This window comes from Dromiciops gliroides, chromosome 6 (genome assembly GCF_019393635.1).
Source record: "Dromiciops gliroides isolate mDroGli1 chromosome 6, mDroGli1.pri, whole genome shotgun sequence".
Taxonomy (NCBI): domain Eukaryota; kingdom Metazoa; phylum Chordata; class Mammalia; order Microbiotheria; family Microbiotheriidae; genus Dromiciops; species Dromiciops gliroides.
The window spans coordinates 159,855,598-159,881,036 of NC_057866.1; the positions used below are offsets into that span (position 1 = coordinate 159,855,598).

The following is a 25,439-nucleotide window of genomic DNA, read 5'->3' on the forward strand; positions in this document are numbered from 1 at the left end:
AGTGGATAGAGCACCAGCCCTGGAGTCAGGAGGACCTGAGTTCAAATATGGCCTCAGACACTTGACACTTACTCGCTGTGTGACCGTGGGCAAGTCACTTAACCTCCATTGCCCCACAAAAACAACAACAACAACAACAACACACAAACAAAAAAACCAAAACAAAACAAAAAATAAACCATACATGTATAACCCATATCTGTTTGCTTGCCACCTCAGGGAGTGGGGAAGGGAGGGAGGGAAGGAAGGATAAAAATTGGAACCCCAAACTAGAAATAAAAATGTTTATTACATTTTTTAAAATACTTAAAGAAAAAAAATTCTTTTCACCCCTTAGTTTTGAACTCAAAAAAATTCTAATTTCTATTTTAAGACCAAAATCAAGCCTTACTCTGCACCCTCTTAGCTGTCAAGTTAAAGACACACACACACACACACACACACACACACACGCCCCGGCAAACTGGCCCATTTTTGCCACCTGGGCTTCACTAACACATCCTTCAAGCCGGCACCCAATATACTCCTGCCTGAAACCAAGAGACCTTTTATGCTCTTTGGGTTGCAGCCATCACCTCAGGTATGCAGGTCCTTGCGTTACAATCTGCTCCACACTTCAGAGCAACAGTCTTAGGTGGCACGCTGAGGCTGGAGATGACTGAAACAGCAATGCCCCTAGATGCACTCAGAGGCAGCCAACACTGCCAGGGAAGACAATAAAAACCACTAGTTATTTCAAACTGCCAGGGTCGCCAAGACAACCAAATTTCTGTCACCTACCCAGGTGGGGCAAAGGTGCCATCAGGGCACTGAGGCCAGATAAAAGTAAGTCGGTCGAAGGCAAACATAACGTCAGGTTTAGATAGAAGGAAGGGCTGACCTAAGACAGGGCATAAGCCCTGTCCTGTCATACACTGGTGTTTGTCTGTTAAGGTTTTTTCAGCGTCTGATTAGAATAAAAGTAATAATAAAACTTCATACAGGCTGCACTCTTCATAATAGTGCATTGCAAACATTAGCTAAGATATCACCATCATCAAATTTACATATAGCTTTAAGATTTGCAAAGCACTTTACTTATGTTGTCTTATTAAATCCCAACAACCCTATGAGTTAAGTGCTATTATCATCCCCATTTTCCAGGTAAGGAAACTGAGAATGATGGAGGTTAGGTGATTTGCCTGGGGTGACACAGTATCTAGAGTAGGTTTTGAACTCAGGTCCTCCTGATTCCATCACACCACATGAGGATTAGACAGTGGAAGAAGTGAAGTCCCTGAGAGGAGAAGATCTTGGAGAGACACAATAAATGCCTTTAGGCATATGAGAAAAGGAATAGACCCATTTTGCTTCTCCTCAAAAGGAAGAATTAGGAGCAATGTGTGGACATTGCAGAGACAGATTGTGGCTTAGATTAAAGGAAAATTCTGAACAATTTGAGCTACATATCCCATATCCCAAAGAAAGATGGGCTGCCTCTTCTCCCAAGGTTTTGAATCAAAGGCTGAGTAGACATTTGTCAGTGATGTCATGAAGAGGATTCTTGTTCAGGTCTGTCTGAGCTGGACTTGAGGAGGTCTCTTCAGACTTTAGAGGATCTTTGGGATTCTGGAAAGGTGACAATGAGGCAGAATGGACTTGAGGTAGGCCAGGCTGGAGCAGTACTAAAGAATGATTTTCCAAAAGCTCACGGTGCCTTTCTCCAAAACATTCAACACATCCCATGTGAGATAAGTCCAACATGGAACGATTCCTATATTCCCTACCCCCAGAGAGGAAAACTGAGGCACGAAGGGACTTGCTAAGGTCATTCAAAGAATCTCCAGATCCTGAAAGAGAATTCAAATACCTCAGTACATTGATGCTTCATTAACCCAGCATCTGTGGGGAATGAGGTGTTCTAGATAAATGGATATTCCAGGCAACAAAAGTCTACCCTTTTTTAAACCTCTGTTGATGGGAATTTTTCTAAAATGTATTACTGATCTCTCCTCCCCCTCCTTTTTTTAAATGACATTCATAATCTTTATCTGTAGTACACAATTTAGCTCTTGATTGGATACTGTCTTGTATTTTTCTCTATTTTTGTCTCATGTATAAGTCACATCTCCCCAGCAAGACTGTATATTTAATAAAATCACAGAATGTTAAAGTTGGAGTCCGAGAGCATCCACTCCACTTCCCCTCTTCTTATAGATAAAGACAAGATTGTTACTGACCAAGACCAAGAAACTAAGCTTATACTGGGAAGCAGGGCTTTTAACTAACAAGTATGAGATACTACTGTGCAATCCTACGCTTTCAAATTCTTTAGAGACAAAAAACATGTCACCCTACTTCTCCATAGGACATCCATTAGGATTCTGTGTCATGCTCTTTTTCGAGAATGAAGGACAAACACCAACAACAATGCATAAAACCAATACCCAATAAAGAGTTGTTGATTAACAGGCAGTCACAATGGTGGGATGGGACATACCCCGAGTTTGAAGTTAAGAGCCATGGTTTTCATTCCTGGCTTTGGCATTTACTAACTCACACTGATCTATTCAAATAAAGTACAGTGAATATAATTAAACTTCGTTCTATGTAACTCAGGGTCATCATTAGGAACATAAATTACTGTGCTCCGCTTTAGCAAAATGATGCCTTCCCTAGCTACAGAGATATGGAGGCCTATTTGCTATTCTATTAAATAGCCCTAGACTGCTGGGCTTTGAGTTTTTGTTACTGTTTCATATTGGCTTTCTGTCGTCATCCTTGTAACTATGACTTCTCACTGTTATTAGTATATATGCCTGTAGCCGCCCCATCACTGCTTCTAATCTTGCATGGGCCTGATAACCAGATAACCATGCCCCTTAGAATTTCGAGGAAGAGAAGTGTGTCAAGTAAAAGGAGATAGGTTCCAAGGGAGGGCAGAGGGGCTCTCCAATCAGAAAAGGAAGTCTGGGTACATCAACTCTGTGACAAACATTTAAGGAAGGCACCCTGGCTAGCCAGCTCTTCATTTCCCAAAGGCTAGCACTCCTCTGGAATTGTACATTATGCACATATTTCTCTCTCCCCCACTTTCCTGCTTCTTCTTACATGTTGCCTTCTTTCCATTAGACTGTAAGCTCCTCATGGGCAGGGACTTTTTAAAACTTCTAGCACTTAGCACAGTGTTTGGACCATAGGAGGCACTTAATGTTTAGTGATCGACTTTTTTTGTTTTTGTTTTTGGCTGCTTGGGGCCTTGTTTATATACTTCAGGTTCTTAAGTGAAATGAACTGTACAATGTTCTATGGACAAGAGATTACACTGTCAATCAACACAATTCATCTGGTACAGGGAGAACTGTACTCAGACAGCCTCGTACTAGCTACTAATGGGCTACAGTCCCTTTCCTGTCTGAAGCTTTAGAACTTAGCTGCTCCTGAGATTCAACTCTGTACTCTAAGCAAACCTCTATCTAAGACAAAAGGTTTGGGTTGTTTTTTGGTTTGTTTGTCTGTTTGGGTTTTTTTGCAAAATGTCAAACAAGGGAGGCCTTCTAATCCTAAAATGACTATTCAGACTCCAGAACCCAGCACTCCTCCCTTTTGGGGAAAAAAAAATCAGTACTAAAATAGAATGTTCTGGTTAAGGGATCAACAGTAAGAAATGGCTTGAAGCACAGCCTAAGCATACCATTTGCCAAAAGGCCAGCCTAGGCCCCAAAGTAACACTGGTTAATCTACAGATTGATTTCTGCTCCTTCACCCATTCACGTGAAAGTACTGCCCTTCCATGTTGCATATGGCACATAGGATCTGTCCCCTTAAGCAATCAGAAGTAAATTTACCATGGCTACCACATCGTTATCAGAAAAATTGTCTGCTAAGGTTGATAAATCGGTCGATTATCTGCTTCCTTGACTTTTATTTCTTCTTGTATAAATGTTTTCATCTCAACATCACCAATACCTGTTGCAGGCTAAACCATTCATTCTCAAACAATTTAAATTTCTGGGAGCTCCTTAACAGATCCAAGCAGAACTTAAAAAGCAAAAGCAAAATGACAACTATTTAAAAAAAAACCAACAAAAAACATCCAACAAGTCTACTGATCCAAGCTGTAGTCTAGGAAACAGTAAGGGGCCTCTAGCTTCTGGCTGAAGTGAAAGCCCCCACATGCATACACTGACATCATGCACCATGTAATGAAACATGTTATAGTCAAAAATAAACTGCCTGCCAAAAAAAAAAAAAGCCACACACAGTAAGTCCTTTATTTACTAAAAATACATAAGGATGAGGAGAGGAAGTGGCCTTAGGGCAGCTGAGATTTAGCAAGGGAGATTTTCTTGATTTTTGTTTAGGGTTAAATGTTTAGGATTGAAATGAAATCCCAGCACAAAGTACAGATGGAGTGGGTATCTTTCCTCCCTCACCAAGGACACTAATGATGCCTACCTCCTTGTTGGGCTCCTAGGGAACAAAACAAGAACTGTCAGATCTTTCAGGATAAACCAGCTTCGTGGCTATCCCCCTCCAAAAAAAAATTATCCATGATAATGAGGGACAGGGATCTCCCTGAAAAATTAAAATTCAAAGACAATGTGAAAAACTCAAATCAATAACTTCAACCTACTCACACACCAAATCTTGGACCAAAGCTGTTAGCAAGTAGCCAAATTAACTCACTCAAGGAGCATCTCCTTTTATTCTTCTCTATGGGGGCAGCTAGGTGGTGCAGTGGATAGAGCACCGGCCCTGGAGTCAGGAGTACCTGAGTTCAAATCCGGCCTCAGACACTTAACACTTACTAGCTGTGTGACCCCGGGCAAGTCACTTAACCCCAATTGCCTCACTTAAAAAAAATTAAAATAAAAAAATATATATATATTCTTCTCTATGCTCACCTCTTGGTAAAGACACTATTGAGGAATAAAAGGCCTAGAGGCAGACTGGAAGATGAAGACCCTGAGTAATTTACAAGCTGGAACAACAGTGCCTCTCAAATGGTGGGCCTGACTGATTCCCCACATTTCTAGTATCCTAATAGGGAAACCCCCTTCAACTAACTACAGAAGGGAGTTTGTTGAGATTTCCATCAGGGAGAAAGTCATTGGGGTTGGCTTTTAATGGTGATGCTCCACTGGTAGAGGTGTTACATTTCTCAGCAATAATAAGGACAAACTGCAACATGATCATAATTATAATGAAAATAGGCTGACAATCGAGTGGTGGGTGCCACAGTAGAAAGGCTTCTTTTTGGATAATTTATTTCATAGATAATTCACAAGGAACTTTGGTTGGACATGATGCTCTCCTGTCATTTACAAATACACTGACAAAGTAATGGCTGGAGAGATGTGGCCTCTCCAAGACAACAGCTGGTCTACTGGATTGTGACTGTTTCTTCTGTTTTCAGGGTCTTCATTTACACCACTTTAACATCCTACTTAAGTTCTATCTCATCCCATAGCATTCTTTTTTTTTGGGGGGGGGGAGGCCAGGCAATGAGGGTTAAGTGACTTGCCCAGGGTCACACAGCTAGTAAGTGTCAAGTGTCTGAGGCTGGATTTGAACTCAGGTCCTCCTGAATCCAGGGCCAGTGCTCTATCCACTGTGCCACCTAGCTGCCCCCCCATAGCATTCTGAGAGCACATAAGACACCTGAATTTTTATTTGAATACAGGCATATTTCATTGAACATAAAGATTTCTTCTTAATTAAACAAACACTAGATTTGGCATCAGAAGCCCTGAGTTGGAATCCCACATCTGGCCCAAGCTACCACCTAGGTGATTTTGAGCTCATCACGTACCCTCCATCTTTCCAGTTTCCTCACCCGTAAAATGATGGGTTTGGCACTAAATGGCCTTTAAAGTACCTTCGAGACCAGAATCCATATAATCTTTTGATAAATCTTGAAGATTTTACTAATGAGGAATAACAGACAGCATGAAAAGATCACAGGACTTGCAATCAGAAAATAGATTCAAATCCTGCTCTGAGATCACTGGCTCTTTGTGCTTGTTTTCACATCTGTTAAGTTGAGATATTGATACTTGCTACCTCACAGTTTTGGTGTGAGAAAATAATGGGGACTCATGTAGAGCACCATACACAAACCTATCTCGTGTAGAAAGTTAGCACTGTTGAGGAGAAAAGACAGTGGACCCCAGAGTAGAAAGAAACCTGGGCTCAGATCCCCAGTCCTGACATTTATTCGTTGTGGGAACCAGAGCAATTCACCATTTCCTCTACACCAGCTATGTATAAGGCACATTTTCTCTGAGATTCTCTTTCCTCCCCTATTTGCTTTACAGAGTATCCATGAGCAAAACGCTTTTAAACCTTCAAGTGCTGCATAAATGTGAATCCATAATCTATCTTATATTTTGCAAAGGCGAACGGCCTTGGAGTAAGGAAGACTTGCTTTCAAATCCTGTCTTTGACATTGGTTGACTATGTAAGTCTGGACAAATCACTGGACCTCTAACCAGGCCACTGAGGCTCCAAGTTACTGACAAGTTGCTGATCCACACTAGTGGAGGGGCAACCCAGAAGTGGATCTGCAGAGCTTGACAAAGACTACGTATGAAGCCTGGTTTAAGAGTTCCAGATCTAAGTGATTCCCGCTTTTTTTTGTGGGGCAATGAGGGTTAAGTGACTTGCCCAGGGTCACACAGCTAGTATGTGTCAAGTGTCTGAGGTGGGATTTGAACTGAAGTCCTCCTGAATCCAGGGCCAGTGCTTTATCCACTGCGCCACCTAGCCGCCCCACTGACTCCCACTTCTTATCCTTACTGTGTATCTGACCCTGGGCAAATCAATTCCCCCTGAGAATCAGTATCCTCTTCTGTAAGACCAGGAATGTGATGACTGCCTACCCAGCCTGCCTACCTGTCTACCTTCCTAAGCTGTTGTAAGGGCTATCCAGTACAACAGAAGCAGCATTTTTAAATGCTGGTCATAGCAGCCCAAGCAAGCATGGGGGAGTCACTTAAATGTCTCTGTGCCTCAGTTTCCTCATTTTCAAAAATAATGAGATAAGAAGAGTTTAGGAACAAGGAGAAGTTGAACTTTAACGTACCTTCCAACTCTAAGTCCAGCCATCAAGGGTCAATGATTTTGTATTTTTAAAAGAGAAAAGGAAAACAATTTTAAGCATCAATTTAAGCATCAATTCCACCTTAAAATACATAACTCTAGATCTGGAAGACCCACACCATAGCTCTACAACTGGAAGTGTCCTCAGAAGCCACCTAGAAACAGAAGGAGGGACAGGCAATCTTATTTGAAGCCGCCTGGTTGTGCTTAATTCTCTTTAGTGCCCACAAGGTGGTAAAGTAAGCTGAGTTCTCAGGCCCTGCCATGCACTCCATAAACATTTGCTGACTAGTTAGCAGGGAAGGTCAAGCTTAATTCCTATGTCTAATTGGCTGGGGTCTACTTTCCAACACTACAGGTATACAACCTTCTAAGAAAATGCAATCTACACAATTCTAAGTGTATAGATTGCTACAAACAAGGGAAATCCTGGGGTTTTTTTTTTGCTTCCTGAAGCCTCCGACGTAAAGACTCTTCAGCCTAGAGCAGTTTAAATGGCAGGATCTAGCAGCGATGGAGCAGCTGACTTCCCAACTCTATTAAATGCCATAACTATCCATATGAAGAAGGGGAAGGAGCTCAGCTCTGATTACAATCCTGTAATCTTGAGTCAGAGGAACTTGTGTATAAGAAATTACAATCTGGGCAGGGTCAGAGGAAAGAAAGAGAGCAATGAATGGCAAGAGATAAGGGACTAGATTTCAAAACATTACAGTAAATCTATGAATCACCCAACTCAATCTCATCTAGCCCTTTAACTAATCTTCAATTCCTGGCCTCCTCTTGTTCTTCATACACAACATGAACACATGCATATGTTGGTGTCTATGTGTACAGACATGCATATACATCTGTCTCGTGTACATGTATGTATGCCTATATATATGCATGCATGTGTGTGTATATACACTCATTACCAAGGGAACTGGTATACCTCCAATAGTTTCAAATCTCATTGGTATGTAGATAACTCATGCCAGTAGCTCTAGGATTGACCGTTCACACTGTGGTGGAAAGAGCACTGGATTTTGTGTCAGAAGACCTGGGTTTGAGCCCTAGTTCAATCACTTCCTGCCCAGGTGACCTGAAGTAAGTTGCTCTCCAGTGTCATCACCTGTAAAATGAGAGTGTTGGACTTGGTGATCTCATTGTTTGGACACTGATTCTCTTTTGGCTCTAAATCATAGGAATCTATGCTTACTACCGTGGTGGGGAACAGCTTGGTAGAGTGGAATGAATGTTGGACCTTGAGTCAAGAGACCTGAGTTCAAATATTAGATCTAATACTTAATGGTGAACTCTTGGGACTCTGGGCCGGTAGTGTCACTTCTCTGAACCTCACTCTGCTAAGTGGGAATCCTAATACTTGTACACTAGATCTCACAGGGTTGTGAAGGTGATTTTCTAACCCTTTAAAGCAGGACAGAAACACGAAATATAATTACTGAGTGCCCAAGCTCAAAGAGCACATGGCTGACTAGGCTTGGCTGATCCATAGAGATACCTCAGAGATATAGGAGTGGAAGGGTCCTCAAAAGTCATCTAGTCCAACTCTCTGATTTTAGAGTTGAGGAAACTGAGGCACAGGAGGACTAAATGCCTTGCCCCACATCACACAGGTTACAAATCTCCCTAGACAGGATTCAAACCAAGGTCCTCAAATTCCAAAGCTAATCCTCTTTCTACTGTACCATGCTTGAACCTGATTTTATGAACTCCTCCTGGAAAGTGACATTTCTCGTTGGAAAGTATGACTTTAAAAAATATATCAACCAGTCTCTCATCAGTTTAGACAGCATAGGTCAGTGCTCCCAGACCTGATCACTCCCCCCGCCCCATAAGTAGAACATCAAGATTCTTGACATTGCAGGAGCAGTGAAACTGGACTCTGAATTGCAGAGAAGGAGAGTGAGCTTGAGAGGTTGATTCCTCCCACCTCCATCCTTCTCCCCTCACCTTGGACTGTTTCACCCCATACATCCAATCAAGTCACCAAACCCTTCTGATTCTCCTCCAAACAGTTCTAGGATCTACTTTCCTCCCCCTCTGCATTCCTTTCTGCAACTATCTATTTCTGCAAATATCTGTTCTGCAATCTCACCCTAATTCAGGTTCTCATCTTCTACTGGGCTAGTGCTTAAGTCTCAGGTCTTCCTAATTCTCTTTTTTTTTGTAAGGCAATTGGGGTCAAGTGACTTGCCCAGGGTCACACAGCTAGTAAGTGTTAAGTGTCTGAGGTCGGATTTGAACTCAGGTCCTCCTGAATCCAGGGCCAGTGCTTTATCCACTGAGCCACCTGGCTGCCCCAGATCCTCCTAATTCTAATGTCTTCTCACTTAGTTCATCTTACAAAAAAACTATCTGGTAAAAAAAAATAATAATAATAATGACAAAATTTTCCCAGAATCCCAGAACCTAAGTTGGAAATGCCCCAAGGCCTTCTAGTCCAACACTTACCTGAATAGCCTTAATTGAAAAAACTCTAATGAGATGTGGGAAGGTGGGAGGGGAGTGTCCCAGGACCTCCCCAAGCAGTGCACATCATTTTAGGATAGCTTAAGCACTTTCTTTTTCAATTTTTATTTTATTATCAATTTAACTGTCAACCACAATCTCAAACATTTAAAAAATACAAAGAAAAAGAGGACTGTGCATGAACCAAGGAAGTTTTGCTAAAGAAAAGTTTTTGAAAGCACATATTAAATTTTAAAAGGTAGTAATAAAACTGCCCTGTCCCCTTTCAAACTTTTCCTCCCATCTTCTTCTATATATTTTAATTTTATTGATACTTTTCTTTCATTTTGGAGGGCTTTTCTATCACCACCCACCACTTCCTACCCTCCCCCTCTCCCCTTCCCCACCCTTACACTTCAAGCCCCACCTTCCCTTGCAACAACTAAAGCTAGCCAACCAAAGAAAATCAACGCAGCAGCTGGATCTGAATTCGGATGTCTCCTTGGCTTAAATACTATCTTCAACAATACGAAAGGCCCTGACAACTCTGGCTGCCTGCTGCCCATCAAATTAAACCTATAGAACTTTTCAGTCAAAGTTCTTCCCCTAGCTTGTCTTTCCCTCCTCCAACAAAAGCAACTTTTCATCCTCCTGTTTTATTTCCATCACCAATCCAACCTCTTCATGCAAGCAGAGCCAACTTTCTTATTATCTTACTAATATGCATTTTGTTCGTGACATTTCCTCCACCTGGAATATCCTCACTCCCTTTTTTTTATCACTGTAAGTCTATCAAATCTTTCAAGACCCAGCTTAAAGTTTATTTTCTCTAAAAAGGCTTCCCCAAATACTTTTTAGTCCACATACACTCACTTCCTCCTTCCTCTCTCCTAAAAAGAAACAAAAACATCACCAACAACAAGAAACCCTAGTTCTGTGGACATAGTATGTGCTCAGCAAATGCTTGCTGAATGAATGAACCCTGTGAGGACGACAACAGCAGTGTTAGTGTAATGTGTCAATTCTATAAATGAGACATCTCCAGCGCATGTCTCTTTAACTTTTCACAATGTGAGAGAGAGAGAGGAGCACATCGATTCTCCCACTAAAAAAAAAAAAGTTCTACCTCTTTATTTGTTATTTTATTCATCCAAAAATTGTTTGTCAGGCCCCTACTACGTGCCAACCACTTCTTCCCTCTGATTCCCAGAATTCTAGTAGATTCAGACACTAAGGTTTAGGTGGCATTTCTATTTCTATTTCTATTTCATGGAATTTCCCTTATCATATAAATGTCAAAGACCAGCTGACTCTACTTTGATTTTCCTTTTTCTTGAGGCCAGATGAGAACTCAAAAAAATATTATTTGTTGTTTCTTTGTCACTAGAAAGGAGGAATTATGGTAGCATATTAAAAGGGAAGCTTATTTAAGCCTTGGTTCTGCCACAATTTGTTTCTTACCAAAGACAGCTGTTTTCTGTGGCCCAGAGAGGATTGCTCGGGGTTAACAAGCAGGGCCAAATGAGCAAGGATTAGAAAACTACTCATAATTCTAGGCCATTACAGAAAGGCAGTTCTCTCCACATGGAGTAGATATTTCTGACCCTTGAATGTGTCATTGGACATGGACCCATTTTGTTACCCTTTGCCTGGTCTGATGTCAAAGATCCTGGTCTCAAATCCCCAAGAGAAACAAAATGCTATTGGCTGGCAGGGCAAGTTCTCATAGATTACTCTATCCAAACGGTTCACCTATGAAGTGACAGCTTTACTCCTTGGCATAAGATAGATCAGAGGACTATGACAGGGGATTTTCAAGTAGGTTTTCCAAGATCAATACCCACAATTTCACTGATCCCAAACCATGATGCTATTGGGAACCATGTCATTGAATATGTGTTTTACTGGATGTAATAGTCCCAGTGATGACTTCACCCCTTTCCTGAAAGATAGCAGATGATTCTCGATACACTACAACCCTGTTGAATCATTATTATAAGACTCAGATATATTATAAGTCAAATAATTTTATCCCCAAAACTGTTATATAGAGTAAAAGTCTGATATAATATGATTAATTTATAAAGAAGTTGTATATTAGTCCATACTCTATATAGTGACACTGAAGGTATTTATAAGTATATAGTATATATTATATGTGACACTTATCTATATACACATAAATACATGTATATATAACATATACACATGCACACATGCATGCTATATATGTATATGTACATATACATATAATGTTTTAATAGCCTAAAACTTCATGAAGACTACTTTGGGAACACCCTGTACACACACACACACACACACACACACACACACACACACACCACATACACACACAGAGTCCTGTGTATGATAGACAGAATAGAATAAGATGATAGAGGGCCCTTTGACCTTAGGGTCAAGAAGACGTGGGTATGGGGCAGCTAGGTGGCACAGTGGATAAAGCACTGGCCCTGTAGTCAGGAGTACCTAAGTTCAAATCCGGCTTCAGACACTTAACACTTACTAGCTGTGTGACCCTGGGCAAGTCACTTAACCCCCATTGCCTCACTAAAAAAAAGAAGAAGAAGATGTGGGTACAAGACCTGCTTTTGACATATACTAGCTATATGATTACAGTCAAATCATTAAAAATTCTCAGTGTTGTACACAATTCTCGAAAACCGTAAGTTATAGCCAAGTTGCTGATCTATATTAGTGGAGGCATCTTCCACATTGGAAGGTCTCCCTCATCACCTCAACCCTAGACTATTGCAACAGACCTGTGGTTGGTCTCTCTTCGACAAATCTCTCTCCACTCTAGTCTATCCTCCACTCAACTGTCAAAGTGATATTTCTAAATTGCTGATCTGAACATCTGCCTCCCTTTGCAACAGACTCCAGAGGTTCCCTGTCTCCTCCAGGAACAAACATAAAATCCTATTTAGTGGTCAAAGCCCTTACACACACACACACACACACACACACACACATAGGGATCCAGTGATTCTGGCCTTTTTGCTGCTCCTCCCACTATGATACTACACCTTCCAACTCCAGGGATTGATTGATTGATTGTCTCTGGCTGTCCCCATGCCTGGAATTGTTCTCCCTCATCTTTGCCTTCTGGGTTCCCTGGCTTCCTTCAAATCTCAGCTAATATCCCACTTCCTACAGAAAACCTTTTCCAATCCTTATTTCTAGTGCCTTCCCTCTGTTAATTGTTTCCAATTTATTCCTTATACAACTTGTTTGTACATAACGCTTTTTCATTCTGTCTCCCCCATTAGACAGTGAGTTTCTAGAAGGCAGGGGACTATCTTTTCCCTTTCTTTTAATACCCGGTGCTTAGCACAGAGCCTGGAAGACAGTAGGCATTTAATAAATGCACATTGATTGACTGTACAACAATGAAATTGTAAGTCCAGGCCAAAAAAAAAGTATATATTTGTTAACAGTAGCAGCCTGGTGCACTGTAAAACTGAATGCTCTAAGAGGGAGGAAGACCTGGGTTCAAAAACAGCCTCTGACTCTTAATAGCCTGTGCAAATGATTTCATTTCTGTTTGCTTTAGGAAATTTACTAGGACCTATCTACTAAATCACAGATCTACTAGATTTAATTGGTAAATTATCCCAACAATGGTAATATAAAGGAATTAGGATCATAGGAAACTCAAGGGCTAGTTAGCCCAGCCCTGTCATTTATTGATGTAAAACCTGAGTTTCAGAGAGGTTAAAGTGATTGGCCCAAGGTCACATAGCTAGTTATTCCTGTCTCCTCTATTGTTACATTATACAGATTAATGGAATACAAGAAAAAAATAAAACATAAAAGCAAAAAACTATAGACACAAGCACACAAACCACATTCTAGGGTAGAACTACTTACAAACTAACGGCAAAGTGGATTATGGCACTGAATTAAAACTTAATGTGCACTTAAAGCATGCTAGTTCTACGTTGTTACTTTAGTATCACGCCATTTGGCAGACAGTGTCCATGAAAGTGAATGCAATATCCTAAGTAATACTTTCTCCCACTCATTAAAAAAAAATTAAAGCCGGTAACACCAAAGCACATCACTAAGACAGCCTCTGCATAGTTCCAGAAAATGTATCACCTTCCACTAACTAGTACAGTAGCTTCTTCAAAAGCCTAGATAAGCAAAGTGCTGATCAATCATGGAAGAGACTTTTTTTTTTTTTAACTTTCTTTCAGGTCATCTTTAAAGGTGCTCTGCCTCTCTCAGTCTCCCTCTCTGTCTCTGTTTCTCTTTCTCTGTGTCTGTGTCTGTGTCTGTCTGTCTGTCTGTCTCTCTCCCCTAACTACTTATCTAACCTATCTGGGGAATATCAGAAGGAATGGGAATAGGAGGTTATTTTAGGGTCTGTTTTTTTCTTAAGCCCTAGCCCCATAGGAAGGCATATATATACTCACTCTCTTCCCCCCTCCACCCCGCCCACCCAGCTCGTAAATTTAACTAAGCTGAATCAAGATTTCCTTAAAAAAACAGAGAGGTAAAGCCTGGATAACCCTGACCAGTCATTTAGGAGTCAGTCCACTCCTGAACTCCAACAATGTGGTAGTATTTTTAAAAGAGGGGTGGGGGACTAGCAAACAATATCCTTTTTAGGAAGGGTAGAATCTGCTGCATTTAATAGAACCCTGAATCGGTCTGAAAAAGGCCACATTCTGATCTCAGACCCATGGGTGGGTGTGTATCACTGTACATTTTATAAAATTAGATTCGGTCCGGCATGGGTGTGTGTATGTATGTGGGGGCTGTCTTCACAAGATATCCAGCAATATGTGCCCATGCATCTTAGGATCAGTTTCAAGCCCTGAGGCTGGCTTTTAATTTATGAAATGCCATTAGAGCTGCAGAAAGTCTACCTAAAAGGTAGGCCTCGGGGAATGATAACAGTCACCTTACAGGACCTCTCTCCTCCAGCATCTAGGCGGGTACTATACTTTAATATCGTAAAAATGTAATTTACCAACATAGGATGAAAATACCAGGCTTGCCCATAAAGAGGAGAGAAAAGAGAGTCTGAAAACCCGAGTCCATCATGGACTGTTAGCTATTTTTGAAGTCTGCCCTTTGCACATCATTTTCTTATAAAATATGACAGTAGATATTTCAGTTTCTACGCACCATGAAGTGTTTTGTACACTTAGCCCTAAATGGTATGAATTACCGGACTACACCTGGCAAACTAGGTGACAGAAAATAGCATATCAGAAACAGGGTTCGGGATCATTATTTACAAAATACCCACCTCGGGAGAGTGAAATCCAGAGAGGCTTAACTAAACTGCAATCCTAGAGATTCTAGGCATTAGCTATCATAATGAGACTTGGGTCTAGATTCCTTTTCAATGGAAGGTAGAAAACCAGATCTCTGGCTCCCCTGAACCACAGTGCATGGTACTGTGAAAATTCAGGTTAGAAACCCTTTAACTTCCCCAAAAGTCCTGTTTTGTAGGTCATACTCTCATTATCTTGTTCTGGTATATGATCTGATTAAATTATAGAACATTACTAATATATTACTCAGAACAGATAGATTAGCTCCTGCCTGTTACATTTATTTTGTCCCATCTCCTATCCCAACAACTCAAGGCAAACAAGGGAACAACAGGAGATGAGAGGAGTGATTTTTTTCGCAGAGAGGAGCCAAATTATTTCCCTATATTCAGATAAAGAAAGAAATGCTTTCCTTCATGGGCAGGAGGTCCTCCATGGTCAAAGACGACATCAGTGACCACCATTGGGAGAATAGAAGTCAATGGGATTTTTTCCAGCAGGCAAATCTTTGTCCAGACCCATCATCCACAACCTTACACCAGGTCTCCTTTGTAACCAAAAGACCAATTAGCCTAGCCAGGATTACTAATCAAACTCTGGTCAAGGAACAGAACTGTCCTCTTGGTGAAACTGGCCCATATAAGGATTCAACCCATGTCACTGATCTCATCCACAGCGTGCTCAGCCATCTAAGCTATCCAGCTCAGCCAGCCAGACATTTGTTCATTCTCTTTTATATCAGGATCCCTTTGCCCACCAGTATCTGACACATAGTAGGTGTTTAACATGTGCCTGAGAGATAGAAAAAGTACACTGAGATTAGTATGACTCGTACTGGTATTTTAAACAAATTTGTAACCTCAGAAAATGCCTGCTTGGTCACCCTACTGACTCAGGACAGGCCTTAGGTATGTGTATGTGTGTGGGGGGGGAGGGGAGGGTAGGTGTGTGTGTGGGGGCAGCTGTTTTTTCAGGTCATCCATTTAATTTTACATGTCTCCAGAGATAGAGCTTTTCCACCCTCCCTTGGAAATCTACTCATAGATGTCATTCCAAGCTTCTAAAATCCTAAATGGCACCATGAGCTTTTAGCACTGGCCTAGGGCTGTCCAATTTATACTTTACCAGTGTGATTTATTAGCACTTTGTACAGAGAGACTTGTCAACTCACACCAACAGTGTGATTATCAGGCTGTGATGACAGTAACCAGCTAAGAAATTAGAAATCAATGTTTTTTTATTAGAAACTATTTTGAAGTATTAGGAGGGCTGCGACTATGAACTGCTCCTCTCATTTAATCTTGAATCCTTCTCTGCCTTTTAAAATGAAAGAAAACATGAAGATTCTTTTCGGGGGAGAACCTAGTAGATCCCTCAAGATCCCTCCAGTACCTGGATCCACACTGCCATTCAGTGGGATCACCATAGGAAACACAACATTTGAACTCTGTTAAGACTCAGAACCAACATTTCTTGCCAATATCATTCAGTTTTAGAGTCTGGACCCTGCAAGAATGGAAAATAATAAACAGGAAGTAGAACTAAAGTTTGTGTCTATCCAATAGTTAGTACTATGTGCCTATAACTTATTCCTTATATTTTTGTTTCAGACTTGTGCTTTAATCCATTTGGGGGACTCATTTGTATCTTAGAGAGGTGTATGGACCAGTGAGAGGTGGAGTCACTAATTATGAATAAGTGGCACACAACTATTATATGCCAGTGGCAGGGCTCAGACCCAGGACTTTCTGACTGTCAGGCCTTGGTACAAGCATGCCTCTTTATTCATAAAAAGGGCTCATTTTATTTCTATAGTAATTTTCCCTCCTAGTTTGCCTTAGTTCCTTTGAAAAATAAGAAGAACTCTCTTAGAAATCAAGTCCCCAAAGCATACTATAATGCGTAAACAACAAAAGAGTATTTTTAAACCTGTATAGTTATTTTTTTAAATTAACTTTACCTTCTTGTTCTCTACCAAGAGAAGGTATTAGACATGACTGTGGTTAAAAAAAAAGATAAGAGTGATCCAAGTTTATGTGTAAATTAAAGCTAAGGTGAATTCCTGAATCATACACCTAGAAGAGGTCCTCAGAGGCCCACTCATTTTATAGCTGGAGAGGTCAAACGACCAAGGTCATACAGTGAGCAGAGCTAGAACTCAAACTCACCTCCTCAGATTCCACATTCAGTTTTTAAAGTGCTGAGCCAAGGGGAGAAAAAAGATGCTATTGGATGTAAGTAGAAAACAACCTCTGGCTTCATCCCTACCCCTATCGATCAATCAGCATGCATTTATTAAGCACCTACTATGTGGCAAGCACTGTTCTAGAGACTGGATATAGGATTAAAAAAAAATCTCTATTCTTAAGGTAGGATGACAGGCTGATTGGCATTTTTTAAGTGTGCCATTTGGAGATGGGAGGTAAGGGGCTGTCCTGGGCTACCTAGCTGAGAATTCGGTAGAAGATGATAAGAACTTTTCCTGAGCAGAAATGCCACCAGCAGTAACAGCATACTATTCATATAAAAAAGGACAATTACCGCCCTAGGCCAAGTCTAGCCTAGGGAAAAACAGACTTATTCCAAGTAGAATTTTTAAAAGCTGCCACCAAACAATATGGACAGGCCAAACATCCTTTGTCGGGTAAGTTTTGCCAAATGCTCTACAAACAGGAGGAATGAATCACCATGAAAATTTGGGGGATGCCTACTTTGTTCTCAGTGGTGTACTAGGCCTATATCCTGAAGCCAAAACAAGTCATTTCAGGAGCCCAGGAGTGAATAATTGCCCTAATATATAAACCAGAAGTATAACAATTAGGTTAGGGGGAGGGAGGGAAGAGGTAGAAGACAGCCAATCACAGAAGCTCATGGCTTAGACTCAGTCCCCAGGGGCGTAGAAGTGGATGAGAGTGGCATCCAACATATGGAAGCTGGTCCCTGATTAAGGGAATTCCTGGGAGTCTGGGGCCAGTCCTAACTCCAATTTAGGGAATCAGGTCCACACTCAGTGAAAAGATAACTAAGGACTAAACTAGTCTGGGCTTCCAAGTACCACATCCAGGTTTGTTAACTGTCTATCCAAAACTGCATATCCCAGCCCTGTCATCTCATAGACAAAGATCACCAATGAATAATGCAATATTTATGGGGAGAGCCTTCCAAGCCAAAACTCGGAGATCTCTATGATTCCTAAGATCTGTTCATAGAAACAGACTCAACAAGTAGAATAATAAAGTAACAACAATAATACTCGGGACAAATACATAGAACTTTAAGGTTTGAAAATCAATTGCCTCATATACTCAAGCTCCGTAACATGGTTTCTTTACCTAATAACAACCTCCCTACCTTTTCATCTCGTCAAGCTTTTAAAATTCAACCTAGGAACTTTTTTTGGAGGGGGGAGGGGGGAGGGGGAGGGGGAGGGGGAGAGACTTTCCAGACTTCAGGCTGGTTCCAATTCTTCCTTTGTTTGTGTTGAGATTTTCTTACTGGATGGTCATTAGTAATTCCTAACTAAAAATGGCCAAGGTCAATTGCAAAACCCCTTCCTGACAACCCTTCCCCTTCGCCCCCTCCCCGCATTTAGAGACAATTTGAAAATTTTCACCGCATTCAATAACATCGTGAAAACTCGGTATACAAATTCTACCAACACTGCTTTAATTAGTGTGCTGGCCATAACTTTCCCTTAACTTTTGACGGAATACACAAGAATTGTTAATTTAGGGGATTAAAAAAAAATTACTCCCTCCTCCCAGGAATCAATTTTAGCATTAGGAAAGGACCTGAGAATCACAACATTTCACATTAAATGCACATTAACACCAATTTTTACCAACGTCAATATTTATTATATCCCCACACGGCTGCAAGTTTCCCAGGCATCACCAAACACTGAGCAGCGTTTTACAATTGAGACTGAATTGCAGAATATGACCATTTGCCTTGAAATACCTCTTAGTCCAAAAGCAAATTGCTCCTAAAACGTGTATAAACTACAGTAAGAAAGTATCAACGACAAAAAAACACCCATTCCATGCAAAGGTAAGTGGAAAAGCTTTGCAAATTAAGCCTTCGGTCTAAGAACTGGACGAACATTTACAATGCATTCAAAAGATAACAGCTTCTTACTTCAGCTAGCGTTCGCTTTTTAACACCCAGAGAGGGGGGAGGTGAGCTGGGCGAGCGGGTATTTTTAAAGTGAGTGGATAATAGTATTCATTAAAGATCAGGGTGCGAGAGGCAACTCCCCAAACCTAACAATCGCCAGCCACAAATGCACAGGAGAGAGGCCCACCGTGAGCGAGCTAAAATGGAGACTGAATTTCCTCTCAGTCCTCAGAGACAGAGAGGGTAGTCGCACCGGGTCAGGGTCAAGGTCACTAGCGGGGCAGTCTGCAGCTGCCAGAATGCTCCACACACAGAAATGTGTGTTGGCTTTCCAGCTCCGACACAGGAGAAACAGATAAATCTCTTTCCTATCCCACCCTCCCTCTAACCCCCCGCCTCAGAAAAGGGGAGTGGGGTGGGGAGACCACCACCCCCATCTTTCTGTGCACATCCAAGTTAATTAAAGCTTCCAAAGTTAACTAGCAAGGGGGAAGTTTGTAAGGAAGACCAAAGCCTTGGACTTCTCACGGACAAGGATTAAAATTCTCCTCCCTCCCACCTAGAGACACCCACATACCCTCCCACCCATTCCTTAAAAACTGTGGTGAACTGGAGAAAGGCAGCCATGTGCAAACACTTCCCTGCACTCTGGCTGTTGCAGCAAGTTCTCTGAGAGAAATGAGTGCACGCCGACAAAACTCTCTTTCTCTCTCCTCTTCCCCAGTGCACAGAAATATGCACACGCCGAATTTTCCTACACACACACGCACACACACATACACACACGGCTGCCTGTGGGTTGAGTTTTATGTGCATATATATGACATATGTGATATTATACTCAGAACCTCTAGCGGGCAGACGAAGAAAGGACTGCACAGGGGCAATTTTATTTATTTTTTTTTTCCAAGGAAGGGGGGGGGGGGGAGAAAAAAGCACAACCCGAGCCCTGTGCGCCGACTCCGGCGTACCGGGAAGGAGAAAGAAAGAGAAATATTTGTGGAGCGACTGGGCTGGCTGGCTGGCTGCTAGTGCGATTTCTCGCCACTCCGGCTTTGGCCTGGGTGGCCCGGGGTCCGGGAGGGCGGAGCAGAGCAGGGCCGGGCCGGGGGAGGGGGCGCGCCGGGGAGCTAGGGTAGCAGCTTTCACCCCACCCCCTTTCCCCCCTTTAGACACCAACACAACTGGTTCGCGAGGGGGTGATCGATCGCACTCCCAGTCTGCAGCGGAAACACACACACACACACTCAGCCTGAGCTCGAGACACCATAACCTTAACCCTTCCCCCACCCTCCATGAACTTCAGGTGACCGACCACGTCTCTCTGACACATAGGCACTGGGGCTCGGCCCCGTTCTCCCCCGAGCTCCGGGCTGGGCAAGCAAGGGCAGCAAACCCGCGCTCTGCCCTAAGGGGTTGGGGGGCAAGGGGGAAGGAGGGCACAAATGACCCTTCCCCTTCCCCCCGAACCCCTCCCTTCGGCTCCTCCCGAGTCCCCTCCTCCCCTCCCTCCCAGTCACCCCGCCCCACGCCTTTTCCCCTGCCCCCTCCTTCCCTACATTCACGAAGCCCGGCGGCCGCCCCGGGGGGGATATTTTTAGTTGCTTCTCCCTCCTTCACTTTTAGCATCTCCTAGCACTTAAATGCAAAAGCCAAGAAAGATGGGGGGGGGTGTAGTTGGGAAGGAGAGAAAGCAGGGGATGAAGGGGTGCGAGTGGGGGGAAGTTAACAGTGTTTCAAAGAAAAGAGGAGGGGGAGGAAGGGCGGGAGGGGGCGCCGGGTGGAGGAGGGGAAGGGGGACCAGGTCGTGTCAGGGAGAGGAGTGTGTGGCTGCCTTGCCTGCAGGCGCTGGAGATTGTGATGCACTTTAGTCCTGGACTCTGCTCTAGTCTGGGGTGGGGGGGGCGCAGCACTAAAAGCCCGACTCTAGGCTGGTTCAGTCTGATCCGACTGACCCTGCATTTTATTGCGGCCAGGATCCCTGCCTCCCTCGGCTCCCCTCCCCTCCTTCCCTCCTCCTTCCACTCGGCTCTGCTCTGCAGGGACCTCGCATGCCACGATCCACTCGGTTCGCCTCCTCCAGTCCCTCAGGCTGCGCCCACCATCCTCCAGTCCCCTACCACCTTCACCCCTGGCACCAGTCAGACCTCTGTGCCCTGCAGCAGCGGCGGCGGCAGCGGCGCCCCCCCCCCATCAACCCTAGGCACCCACACCCACCCCTGCCACCTCCACCTCCACCACACACCGCAACAGCGGTGGCAGCAGCCGCCCCAGCGGGGTGTGTGTCTATGTGTGCGCGGGGTGCCCCCACACCCTCTTCAGCCGCTCCCCGCCTCGCCCTCCCCCTGACTCCCTTCTTCCTCCTCCTCCTTCTCCTCCTCCTGCTGCCGCCGGCGGCGGCTCTGGGGCCGACCAACCCAGGCGCAACCTTTAGCCGGAGACGGACCTCGCGATTGATTCTGTACCAGACAAGACCGACCGCGCTGCTGCCCCCCCACACCCCGCGCCAGGCATCCCCCCCCCCCAGCGCCATCCCTGCCCCCTGCCCCCCCCCCGCGCTCCGCCCTGCCCCAGCACCCCGCGCCCCTGGGCACCGGGGAGAGACACCAGAAATTTTGTTAAAGACTCCAACCTTTTCAACCCCCCCCAAGAAAGAATAACCCCCCCTCCTCCGCCATCCACAGGGCTCCCCCTTCCTGCTCTTGCCCCCTCCCACCCGCTACCCGGAGCCAGGAGGGGCAGAGAGAAGGGAAGGGGGGGTGGAGAACGCGATCGCCAGGGGGGAAAAAAAGAGGGGGGCGAGAGAAAGAAAAAAAGAGAGAGAATAGAAAGGGCACAGGGCTGATCATCACCAACATGGCTGCCTCAGCACAGACCTAAGAGAGGAATAACCCAGGCTGTGTCTTTGTCAGCTTCACCTCTGTAACCCTAAACTAATGCAGAAAACAACGGAGGAGGCTGCAGAGGGGAGGGGGGGGCCCGAGAAAATGGCACGGGAGGAGGTGGGGAAGGGATGACTTACGTGAGGGAAGGCGCTTGGGCTGCTCCTGCTTCCTCCTGGGCATTTTCCCCCTTTTCTCACATTCTCCTCCTTGGGTAATGGGAGATCAAATAAAACCCCCGTGGGGGCACCGAGGCAGACCCGGGCAGCGGCAGGCGAGGCAGGCGGGGAGCCGGGAGAGAGCAGAGCAGGGGGAATCCCTTCTCGCAGCCCTGGGCAGTGGGTTGAAGCTGGTCTCCTGAAGCCAGAAGAGGGGTTTTCTTCTTTTCTTTCTTTTTTTTTTTCCTTTCCAACCTCTCCCCCCCTCCTCCTTTTTTTTTTTTTTGGTCGTGCACCTGGCTTGTCCCCGATCGTATATATTCTTCAATGGATCTGCTTAGTGGTGTATGTGTGTGTGTATGTGTGGGTCCTATGCTTGTGTGTGTTATGTGTGGGGTAGATAATGAGCCCTGGTGCGGCGGTGTCTATGGCCGCTCTCTGTGTGTCTCCAAGCCCCTAACACTAATGCAGGGATCAAAGGGCAGCAGCGGCAGCAGCCGAGCTCACAGCTCGCTCTTCTTGCTCTCTCTCTCTCTCTCTCTCTCTCTCTCTCTCTCTCTCTCTCTCTCTCTCTCTCTCTCTCTCTCTCTCTCTCTCCTCTCTCTCTCTCTCTCTCTCTCTCTCTCTCTCTCTCTCTCTCTCTCTCTCTCTCTCTCTCTCTCTCTCTCTCTCTAGCATAGGCTGAGAGGGAGAAAGAGGGCGAAAGCAAGAAGCATACACACACACACACACACACACACTCACACACTCACACACACTCACTCATGCTCTCGGAGGCAGAGCAAAGAGGAAGGTGCCCCCCAGGCTCCCAGGGCGTACTTAGACACGGATTTGCAAGCGCTCTGCTGAAAAGAAGAGGGGTAAGGGGGTGCTTGCGGGGGTAGGATGTGCTTCTCCTGGTTTATCCCGCTATTCACCGATCTGAAAGGAGAAGAAAAAAAGTTTTTTTTCCCACTCTTTTATTTAAAACAACGATTAATTCATTCTTACTAGTACAGTGGGGTTTTTTAAAAATAGAAATTGATTTTTTTTCTTTAACTTAGGTCTACAAAATTACCAGATGCTCTGCCTCTCCCAATATTTCAGGATCCTGGCATCCCTAAAAAAATCATCATAAAATTCTTGGGGTTACCACCTTTCACCCACCCTAAAAAAAAAACCACAGGGAAATAAAATTAAGGACAAACAAAATAGATGGTGAAATAAATCACTATGTGGCCGGGATAAGTGTCCAGTTTTGAAATCCTCAGTGGAGTTAAAAACTGAAAAATGCTGCCCAAATGGAAATTATAAGTCCTTGACAAAGGGGAAAAATAAGATTAGGTCACCCCTAATGGCTGCTTTAACTGCTACATGATAGTTCTACAGTGCATACAAGCAATCCTGACTTGGGAAATTTACTTTTTTTCCTGCTCTAATGCAGGTATAGGAAGCTTTCCCCTGAAGCAATTCCAGGGTGCATTATGAACCCAATATAGCAGTTTTCATTAACTGATACATACTTTCATTACTTTACAAATCACACATCTTTCTTCAAAGACAGACATAAAGGGGGAAAAGAGAAAAGAACTAGGTCTCACCAAGGCACAAAAGGCACTTGGTGAAAGAGAAGTGTTCTCTTTGTGACTTGCAGTCATTTGGATAAAAGTTCACTCAGAGGTTGTTAATGATTTAAACTCCAAAACCTGGTACTACAATTGAAGTAAAACGGGTTGGAGAAGAGTTGTTTCATAAAACTCCCTTTGTGAGAGGAAACTTTGAACTTGGTAGAATACATAATCTGTCATGAGTCAGATGTGGCTAAAAAAAAATAAGGTGCATTATTTAGCTATATATTCCTCTCTCTCTCTCTCTCTCTCTCTCTCTCTCTCTCTCTCTCTCTCTCTCTCTCTCTTTTTTGCTCTGACTCATCATCTCATTATGTTAAATATTTTCCTACCAACTTTGAAAGAGTCTCTTCATCAAAGTAGCTACACTCGGGTGTGGATGCTATCATTAAAAAGCTAATCTATAACCATAAAGGGGTACCTAACACCTTTCTGAGATAGCAGTTTAATTCACACAATTACAGTAGTTAATAAGAGGCATGAGATTAAAAACTGTACACATGATTTTAAAAATAGCAATGACTGGGTATTGAGTATTTTATTAGAGTCTCTAAGTCCAGAGCACCTCCTAAAAGATGTTTCCCAGTGAGAATGAAATTTCCATTTAAATCCTTCCCACTTACAATTTTCCAGCACATGGTGCTTACCAGTGATGAATCCATATTCCTTGATCTTTCCTTGAGTATACCTGCTTAAACATGCTCCAAAGACACCCCTAAAGGTAGTTGCTGCAAATAAGGCATAGTCATTTGATCAGCCCTAGGTTGGTGGTTGATCTAAATAACTTGACAGTTAGGCTTCTTGCATAATCATTTGAAATAGAAAGATGAATGAATACAGGAATAATTCATGGTTATGACTTTAAGTCCTCAGCTCTCCTGGTCCTGAAATTAAAGTACAAATACTAATCAGTGTCCTTCTGTTGCTAGCATGTGGATCTATTGCCCCAAGTCAGTAGGTCCTTTCTGCCTAACACATTTTTTTTGTTTTTGGGGGCAGGGCAATGAAGGTGAAGTGACTTGCCCAGGGTCACACAGCTAGTAAGTGTCAAGTGTCTGAGACCGGATCTGAACTCAGATCCTCCTGAATCCAGGGCCGGTGCTTTATCCACTGAGCCACCTAGCTACCCTACCTAACACATTTTTAACATAATGATGCAAACGGTCTAGTGCTGAACCTTTAGAACCCTGAGATGGAATGTTGAGAAGGCTACCAACTATGCTATCCTGACCCTAAAATCCACATTTGCCCCATTTACTTCTAGCCTTCACAAAGCCTGGCATTCTATATTTGGAGAGATGCTTTCAGCTAATGAAATTAAGACTCTGAGATGAAATAAAAAATACAAAATGGAGTAAGGTTCTCCTTTCTTCAAAATGGTGTGTATTTCTGGCAGCCCTTTTGGACTTCTCCAAGAAATACTGTAAATTCTCAATTACCTAGGTGAGAATTGTCAATAGCACCCAGTCTAATTCTAGGCCACTTTTTCAAGCATTAATTAATTTATATTCAGAGAATAACTAATTTCCATAGTAGATGAATCCAAATTATTAAGGCAAATCTGTTGAAAATGACCGGATGCATATCATTGAATACCAAATGTGGGATCCTGAGGGATCCTTCTTGTTTTGGAAAGAACAGCTGGATCTAGAATCAAGCAAATTAGTTTTACATTCTGCCTTGGAACAACTGATCAGCTGTAAGACCTTAGGCTGACTATCTGACTTCTATAAGTCTCTGTTTCTTTATCTTTAAAATGAGAATACTGTGATCCTTACATGGTATGATGCCTTGGATAGAATGCTGGAATTGGACTCACAGGACTTGGATTCA

The 25,439-nt window shown here is 43.3% G+C and overlaps 1 protein-coding gene across 1 annotated transcript in view; it reads right to left on the reverse strand.

Moving 5' to 3' along the window:
* Positions 1-22,585, reverse strand: part of LOC122732687 (zinc finger protein 827-like) — a 243,102-nt gene extending 220,517 nt beyond the window's left edge. Inside the window, exon 1 of the mRNA XM_043972999.1 lies at positions 21,982-22,585. Coding sequence (XP_043828934.1) covers positions 21,982-22,024 — 43 coding nt within the window. The 5' untranslated portion in view covers positions 22,025-22,585. The remainder of the gene's footprint in view (positions 1-21,981) is intronic.
* Between the last annotated feature and the right edge of the window lie 2,854 nt (positions 22,586-25,439).